Source organism: Ixodes scapularis, unplaced genomic scaffold, assembly GCF_016920785.2.
Source record: "Ixodes scapularis isolate PalLabHiFi unplaced genomic scaffold, ASM1692078v2 PGA_scaffold2__306_contigs__length_199485367, whole genome shotgun sequence".
NCBI classification, from domain to species: domain Eukaryota; kingdom Metazoa; phylum Arthropoda; class Arachnida; order Ixodida; family Ixodidae; genus Ixodes; species Ixodes scapularis.
Genome location: NW_024609857.1, coordinates 190643799 through 190653044, shown reverse-complemented (window position 1 = coordinate 190653044; position 9246 = coordinate 190643799). Strand labels below are relative to the sequence as shown.

General features: G+C 49.6%; 1 protein-coding gene across 1 annotated transcript; it reads right to left on the bottom strand.

The window, feature by feature from the left end:
* Positions 1-4631: 4631 nt before the first annotated feature.
* LOC120843307 (uncharacterized protein K02A2.6) lies at positions 4632-7942 on the bottom strand. Its single transcript, XM_040214628.3, has one exon. The coding sequence runs from the start codon at positions 7762-7764 to the stop codon at positions 5041-5043; it is 2724 nt and encodes a 907-aa protein (XP_040070562.1). The 5' UTR covers positions 7765-7942; the 3' UTR covers positions 4632-5040.
* Positions 7943-9246: the final 1304 nt, after the last annotated feature.

Here is a 9246-nt window from a genome sequence, read left to right as displayed (position 1 = left end):
AATTCAGAGGTCTGTTTCTTCTTGTAAAATAACAAAGCGTAGCTCTGTTTCTTTAAAAAACAAGGCCCAGAAACTTGCCACGGTCCACGGCGGGCAGCAACGCAGACGACAGGGGTCCAGTAGCGGGGTCTGTTTGGAGTTCGTATTGGTAGATGGCGCTGCCTCCATATCGGCGACGGCTCGCGTCCACCGTGGTTTATTAAAATGATTATAACCTTTTTGAAATGTACCTTCGGTTAAAAAATAAATTCGAACAATAAATGCAAAGCTTAAAGTAAAAAAAAAAACGCGTCTGCATAAAGGCGGCGCTTTTGCTGCCGACAGATTTCGTCTGCGTGTCGTCTGCTACCTTTCGCTGGTCAGCTGCACGTTCAGACGCTGCTCCTGATGCCATCTATCAATACAAACGCCAAACACACTCCGCTACTGGACTTGGTCGTCTGGCTCGCCCCTCGCCGTAGACCCTGGCAAGTTTCTTGCCCCTATTTTTCACTAAAAGAGAACTACGCTTTGTAATTGTACAAGAAAAAGCCGACCTGTGAAATACACCTTTGACGAAAAGTTTAGATGGCTACGTGCAGGCGTGGAATTTTACGGTTCATTTTAGATCGAGCCTGGTGACTTGAACCACCCTATACATCTACACGCTGATCTCCCTGACAATCCACCTTTTTAGGAAATCACCTCCGTACGCTTTAGCTAAGGGGTCGATTGGGGACCTGTCGGTGTCTCGGGGGCCGAAAGATATGTAAGATTACATAAATGAGAAAATAGTAAATAAATAAGCTTAAATAAGCTTAAATAATCATTTAAATACATAAAGTTTAAGTAGAGAATACTTTCAGAAATGTAAAGTGAATAAATACATACCTATGTTTTATTTTTAAACGCAATATGTTGCTAATTATGATAATAAAAATAATTGTGACCCAGAGAAATCACCGGGCATAACTCGAAAAGCATGTGAGCGTTGACATTGCTGCTTTACAGCTGTACGTGGAACAGGACGCCTGCGCTATGGAAATGTGCGGCTTATTCATTAATATGAAGGGCAAATTTCTAGAAGCATCCCTTGATCGGGGGATGGTTCTAGAAATCTTACATGTGTAAATCTTGCATGCATCGTGTAAACTTCCAACCACTTAAAGTACGCATCGACCACGACTCCGCAGACGCGGATACGTTTCATCACCCACCGACTGCATAGTGGATCGTTTTCAGTTACTGTTCATAATGGCGCTGGACTTGAGGAAGACTTCGAGTCTTTCCGCAAAGTTAGCACAGGTGCCAACACGTTTGTCGAAAGCGGTAAGTGTTCGAAACGTCGACAATGTCGGTAGTGACGTGCTGTGCTTGACACTGGACGCTTACCATACGCTGAGAAGAAACTTGCTTGCTCGTCTGCCTCGAGTCGTCCGATATCAGGTCATCACCGTAACTCCATCTCCCGACACAACAGGTCTTCATTGTCCGCATGTCTATAGTTAGCAATCATGTGAACTTATAAATTCCCGAAAGCTCATCGCTTGCCGTCACTAAATACCGCCCATTTATAAAGTCTTCATTGCAAAAAAACGTCTTTCTATTTATTCGATGCTTTTCATCATATTGCTCCTAAGCTGTACTTACAACAGTACGTCTGTCGGTACTTCCGAAAATATTGCAACGGCATTTGTTTTCTGAAAGCTATAATGTAACAATCTTTACAACATCTTCGGATCCCGTGAAACACAATATTTCGTGACGTTGCTTTTCAGTTGTCATTATAATGATGAGGTCAGTACCATAAATCGCGAAGCAGTTTACTAGTCGTCCGCTTCCACTAGTGTCTTGGAAGATTAAGTCTACTGAGCGTGCATTCCCACAGAAGAATTTTTCATTGACAAAATATTGACACGCCATTCAATAATTGATTCTTTCTTGGTAAGATTTATTCCGAAAGCCCGTGGCAACGGCCGAACCGCGTGTCCCTTTATCGAAGAACAATTGTTATTCAGCCTGACATTCTCGCATACATGAGTTTGCTGGTTCACGCTATTGAGCCAGCTGAGCACAGCTGGCAGCGGCGCGAGCAAGGCCACGATGGGAACGTGATAGTGCTCTAGCCATCCCACAGTGAATCAATATTTCGGCCACCCCACTCACTCCACTAGAGTGACTTATGGTCGGTTGCACCAACGCCGCTTAGCGCAAAGCGGAGCTTAGCCGGGAACCTAAGCTTAGTTTTGGTTTCGTCCGGTTGCACCAAACTCGCTTTTCGCTAAACCTAGCACTAAACTACGCTTAACTTAAGTGCTCAACATTGGGCGCTTTGCTTTTGGTTGTTTCTTAATCCTGGATTAAAAACATGGCGGCTGGTTTGTCGCGGTCGACGCGGTGGACGAAATTGGTTGTGCAAAGTGTTTTAGGCTACATCATCGTGAAAGTCTCGACAGAATGACATTCGATTGTGACAAGGATGCAAAATATTGTCGCGTGAAGTGTTTATCGACCCCTGTTTTCAAGTTGGCTCTCCACTCTCAGGGTGTGTTAGCCCTAACCGAGACACGTACGGAGCTGTGGGTCTGTGGGGCTCACGGGGCTCACGTCTGTCCCCGTTGGTTCTTCTGTCAACGAGCTTATTCGTATGTACTTACTAATTTTCGCATAACCGTAACATATTGTTATTTACCACCTTGTCTATTTACACTTGCAGCGCGTGTCCTTCAATTCGAACAGCGCGTTGAATAGTGGCAGTACATGATCTCGGCGATCAGCTGATTGTCGACACCTCTGCCGTTCGCATTAGATTGCGGTGCTTTTAAGTAATAAAACAACGAAAATTCAATTTCTTTCGATTTCTGAGTTTTGAGACAATCTTCAGTGAATTTTCCTAATCTCGCGAGTAGAATCTTGGCTTCAGAAAACTGTATCGTTCCATAACCATAACTTTTTTGGTGATCGCGATTTTTTAAGAATATTTTGCTTTATATCTTTCATTCGTGGCGACGACAAATCGTAACGACTACTATGCTAGATTCGTTCATTGCTGTATCGGGGCAGGCTGGGGCAGGCGATGCGACGAGACGACTGTTCTTATCGGCCCGATGTGATGTACTAGTGGGAGTTTTTTTTTTTTTTTTTTTTTTTTTTTCTGAACTTGACAGTGTGAAACTGAAGTCCGTTTGAGGCGGCAGCGGATGTTCAACGACGGTACAGTGCAGTTCTGTCACCTTGCTGATAGCAACGAGTACCGCCGATGCAAGGTCTCGTGACCTGGGGTGCTATTCTGGTCACAAACGGACACGTTCGTGTTTCTCGAAAACTCCTCCCCCCTACGAACCGCGCGCTCCTATTGGCCACAGCCCGCGTGATAATTCCACGCGGTTCCCATGGGAACGTTCGCGAAACACGAAACCAACCGTTTGCCGCAACTGTCGCTCTTCGAGTTCGGACCGTGACGACAAAGTGACGTATGACCACGTCCGACCTACGTAGCACATAGCGGAAGTCGCGTCACTAGATTAACTGCGGTATTACTCGACACACCCTACTCTCTGTTTCACTATGAGTGCGAGCTAGTGCGGGTGTAGGAGCTACAAGAACGTGCTCCGGGCTTTCAACGTCCCTGTCGAGCAGGCGCGCTTGCGCAGTGCAAGCCAACGTTCGTGCAAGATCGTTCGGGGTGATGCGCTCGTGCTTTTAACCTCTCTTTCTATTGCACAAAGCGGAACAAGCTTTGGGCAGGATTCTAGAGCGTAGAAAATGGCGGCGATGCTTGTTGCTCAACGATGGCTACGCGTACAATGACGGGTTTTCCGCGAGCACCCGGTTGCCTTCGCGATGCACGACGACTGTTTCTGACGACAATACCGCTTGTCGAAAAGCACCGTGTGATCGCAGTGTGACAACGAGAGACGGCGACGATGAGAGATGATGACCGTCGAGCAGCAGCTACTAATTGAATCGCACTGAGATTTTTCGCAACGGGGAACTACAAGGGCGCGGTTGCCCCCGATGATCACATAGCTAATGCCCAGTGGATGGTGATCAGAGCCTTGACGGCCGTCGTGAGTGTCGCTGTCAACCGGCTGGGAAGAGACGGTTGGGTCGACAAAACCCCGGACCGAGGCAGCTGAGGCATGTGCGAAAGAAGGCTTTCGTCGCCACCATGACAAGCACACCGAAGTTGTCGGGTACGTTGACTAAACTTAGACTCTAACTAAACCTTTGTCACCGTCATCATCGGTCTGAAGGAGACCGTCACCATTCTGAAGGACTCCAACACTTTGCCGCAATCACCATTTTGCCATTAACAACATGGTGGTAAGTTGACGTTTAAACTTCAGGGTTTCTACCGCTTCGAAGTTAGTGCACGCTTAGTACCTATGTCTTTAGTTGACAATTTGTTGCGGTCTGTAGCTACTGTCAATTACGCAATAAAATCTGGATGGGTTGCTGATGGCATTTCGTTGTATCAATTAGGTGTTTTACCTTTTCACGCCAAGCTGCTGGAATGCAAGTCAGTCATCGGAAAGTTATAAGAACACTTTTCAATGTCCTGCAATAAACTACGAACAGGTCTGTCCTAAAATAAATCGTTACTTGTCTATACAGCAGCAGTTTAGTCTGACAGAGTATTGTAATATCTGGAGTAACAGGCCGATGGGGTTCTTCGCTGGCACATCTTTATTGCAGGACTACCGGAGTACGACACATAGTCACGGGCGTGAGAGAGCGGCAGGATAGCAGCGGGTGGTGCAAACGGTGCGCTGGCTCAGATAGATATGGCGCCCCGGAACAGTGGCGCGAGACGCACGAGCGCGCGCTAGCTGTTGCCCGCTTATTGTGTCACCCATACAACACTCCCCCACACTCAGTTCAGCACAGTAATACCATTCGACGGCGTTCCAGTGCAATACTCACAAAGTAACACGATATGACAATTTAACAAAACACGAGAATAATTGAAGTTCTGGAAAGTACAAAGTACAGACATACTAAATACAAAATAATTACAGTTCTGAAAAACACAAAGTCCTCGTCTTTTTCTCTTCCTTCTCAAGGCGAAAACCTATTAGGCGCACGCCGTTGCCGTTCGGGATACCGGCGCTGAATTTCTTGCGGCTGGGCTGGGGAACGACCGGAGACTGGAGTTGATCCCATGTCTTGTCCCTCTACCAGCGATGACCCAACTGGAGGCAGCTCGTTCACGAGTCCCCCTTGCCCTGGGGTTGGCGATGATGGCAGGACACTCGGTATCAGCAAACCACCTTCCTCCTCCTCTGGGGTAGAGCTCTCCCGCAACCGCAGGTGGTCTTGGTGTCGCCGCCACACGAAGGTCCCCCGCGGTGTGGTCACGCGAAGCCTGTAGGAGACCGGTCCGGATCTAGCCATGACGACTCCGTGCAACCACCTCTCACCCGGCCGGAAGTTCTTGACGTACACCTTATCACCCGGCACGAAGTGTCGGTGTTTGCCACTGTGCTTCACCTGTAGCACGTCCTGCTTGCGGTGAACAGTTTCCTCTGCAGAGGGTCGCAGTCTGTCGAGACGGGTAGTGAGCCGCCGCCCAAGCAGCAACTCCGCAGGACTCTGAAGGGTTGTGGCGTGCGGTGTGTTTCTGTAAGCTAACAAGAAACTTGCTAGTCGACGGGACAGAGGCCGGCCCGGCATCTCTTTTCGTAAGGCCTCCTTCAGGGTGCGGATGAAACGCTCAGCCAGCCCATTACTTGATGGATGGTAGGGGGCGGTCCTGACGTGCCTCACACCGTTCTCTCGCAAGAAAATCTGAAATTCTTGGGAACAAAATTGGGGGCCATTGTCACTGACAACAACATCTGGCAGACCGAAATGACTAAACAGCTCCCTCAGCTTTTCAATAGTTGCTTCGGCCGATGTGCTGTTCATCACAAAAACCTCGGGCCACTTGGAGTGGGAGTCGACGCTCACCAGAAAATGACGGCCCTGGAAAGGTCCCGCAAAATCCAAGTGCAGCCTTTGCCACGGACGAGTTGGCCAGGACCACGGATGCAGCGGGGCTGGACCTGGAAGACTCTGCTGCTGTTGGCAGGTATCACACGACCTGACGCGATATTCAATATCCGCATCGACCTCCGGCCACCATACATAGCTGCGTGCCAGTTCTTTCATCCTTACGATTCCAGGATGCCCTTCATGCAGCTCGTCCAGTACGCGTTCGCGCAGTCCCTTCGGGATCACAACCCTCATTCCCCACAAAAGGCAATTCTGGTGCCACGTCAGCTCGCTTCTTCTTGCAGAGTAACGCTTCAGACAATCTTCTACTTTTGCGGGCCACGCACCGGCAAGGAACCTTGCCACTTGACAGAGCTCTTTATCTTTTGCTGTAAATTGTGCGATCTCTTGGCTGCTTACCGGAAAAGACTGCAGGCGGAGACTGAGAAACGCCGCGACGTCATCCTCGTAGTCTTCATCCTGAAACCCAGGAACTGGAAGTCGTGACAAGCAGTCCGCCTCCACGTTGAGTCGACCCGGTCGGTAAACCAATCGGTACTGATAGGCGGAAAGGGTAATAGCCCATCTCTGCAGACGTGCGGCAGCAATGCTCGGAATTCCCGTCTTTGGACCAAGAATGGTTTGCAACGGTTCGTGATCAGTGACCAACACGAAGGATCGTACAAACAAGTAGATGTGAAATTTCTTCACGCCAAACACAATAGCCAGTGCCTCCTTTTCTAGTTGGCTGTAGTTCTTTTCACTCGATGTCAAGGTTCTCGACGCAAACGCGATAGGCCGTGTGTCGCCGTTGGAGTACACCCTGGACAGGACGGCTCCGAGACCGTATGCCGAGGCATCACATGACACCTGAAGGTCTGCCTTGGGGTCGTAGTGTGCCAGGACAGGTGCGTCAACCAGAAGCCTCTTCACCATGTTAAAAGCGTCTTGACAGCGCTTGCTCCAGGTCCAGACGACATCTTTTCTTAGTAGCTCGTTCAGCGGTGCTATTGTGGTCGAGAGGTCTGGGAGGAACTTTCCGTAGAATGTCACCATTCCCAAAAACGACCGTAACTGTTTTGAGTCTTGCGGTTGAGGTGCATCGAGGATCGCTTGCACATTTTCTGCCAACACAGCTACCCCTTGCTCGCCGACTTGGTGCCCCAGGAACTTCAAACTTGCCTTCAAGAACTCACACTTTTCTTTCTTGACTCGGACGCCCTTGTCACTCAGTTTCTTTAGGACTTGCTCCAAATTCTTCAGGTGATCCCCGGCGGTCTTCCCTGTTACCAGGATATCGTCGAGATAGCAGGTTACTCCTTGAATTCCCGCCAGCAAGCTGTCCATTATCTTTTGAAACAGTGCTGGAGCTGAAGCGATCCCAAACGCCAAACGCTTGACGCGGAAGAGACCCTTGTGCGTGTTGATTGTCAGATAGGGTTGTGACTCAGGGTGGACCGGAACTTGCTGGTATGCACGACTTAAGTCTATTTTCGAGAAAACAGTCGCCCCAGCTACCGTTGCTAGAATATCTTCCAACCTTGGCAACGGGTACTGCTCCACGTCCAGGCAAGGGTTTACCGTTGTTTTGTAGTCCCCGCAAAGGCGTACAGACCCATCCTTCTTCAAAACCGGGACAACTGGTGTAGCGTAGTCACTATGGGCCACCGCTTCAATGACACCTGTCACCTCCAGTCTCTTTAGCTCTTCTTCTACAGCTGGCTTCAGGGCGAACGGCATACTTCTAGCTTTCAGAAACTTTGGACTCGCACCTTCCCTTAAGCTTAGCCGAGCCTCTTCCCCTCGCATGCATCCGAGCTCGTCCTTGAACACATCCTGGTAGCGTATTAGGATGTCTTGGAGAGACGCTTTTACATCAACGCTGACCGCGTTTAGCGATCCCAAGTCAAACTTGAGCTTGTAGACCCAGTCTCTGCCAATCAAAGGTGGCCCATCTTCTCCCAGTACGTGAAGCGGAAGTTTTCCTTTGAAGTCTCGGTACTCTACGTCCACCGTCGCGACTCCTTTTGGCTTGACACGCTCGCCGGTGTACGTGCGCAGTATTAGTGACGCCGGAGACAGCTCTGTGCGAGGAAACAACGATTGGAACTGGCGTTTCGAAATGATAGACACGGCAGCACCGGTGTCTAGTTCCATCTGAAGAGGAGCGTTCCCGACCTTGAGCGTGTAGTAGAACGGCGCATTCATGTTTCTGTCTTGAAGCCCGTATATCGCTTCACTCTTTTCTTCCTCAGCGGAGAAGTTTCTGAACTGATTTGCTCTGCCTGGTGTATTGGCCAGTGATGCTTTACAGAAACGTTGGAAGTGACCCTCACGGTTGCAGCGATAACAAATAGCGTTACGGTGCGGGCATGACGAGGCAATGTGCTTAGGGGACCCACAACGGAAACATTTGTCCTGAGCCCCCACTACCGCTTTCGGTTTCACCGCCGTCAGTTTCTGCAGTTCGAGTTGGTCGTTGTCCGCCTTATTATGACACGCCTGCACATTCATGGTGGCTCTTTCAATAGTTAACGCTTTTTCCACAGCTTTCTTGAATGTCAGGCTCTCATCTTCGGCAAACAAAACTCTCTGAATGTCAACACGACTCAGACCGCTGACGAATCTGTCTCTGAGGGTTTCTTCCAGGTTACTTCCAAAATTGCACGTCTGTGTCATTCTTTTGAGCTCGGCGACATATTTTCCGACCGATTCCCCTTCCTGTTGTTCTCTCTTATGGAACGTTGCCCTTTCTGCGATGACCGACGGCCTCGGCGACAAGTGGTTTCGCAAAACGGCCAGCACATCTTCAAAACTCTTCAATGCCGGGTCCTCAGGCGCTACTAGAGTCTTGAGCAACTTATACGTGTCAGCTCCTATGAGGCTTATGACCACGTCAACTCGGTTTGCGTCCGCTACCCCGTTTGCTCTCAAAAAGGCTCGCAACCTTTCCTCGTAGGATAACCAATCACACTTCGTGTCATCAAAAGGTTCGACTTGCCCGAATAAGGCCATCGTGACTGCCTTCCGGTCCTCTGGTCCTTGATTCAAGATGCCAGATACTGGAACATCAGTTGAAAGGCCCTCAGTTGCTGAGTCGTCCGACGGTCTCTGCATCCCGTTGTAGCAGCGAAATCCGTGTCCTCGTCGCCACTGTGTAATATCTGGAGTAACAGGCCGATGGGGTTCTTCGCTGGCACATCTTTATTGCAGGACTACCGGAGTACGACACATAGTCACGGGCGTGAGAGAGCGGCAGGATAGCAGCGGGTGGTGCAAACGGTGCGCTGG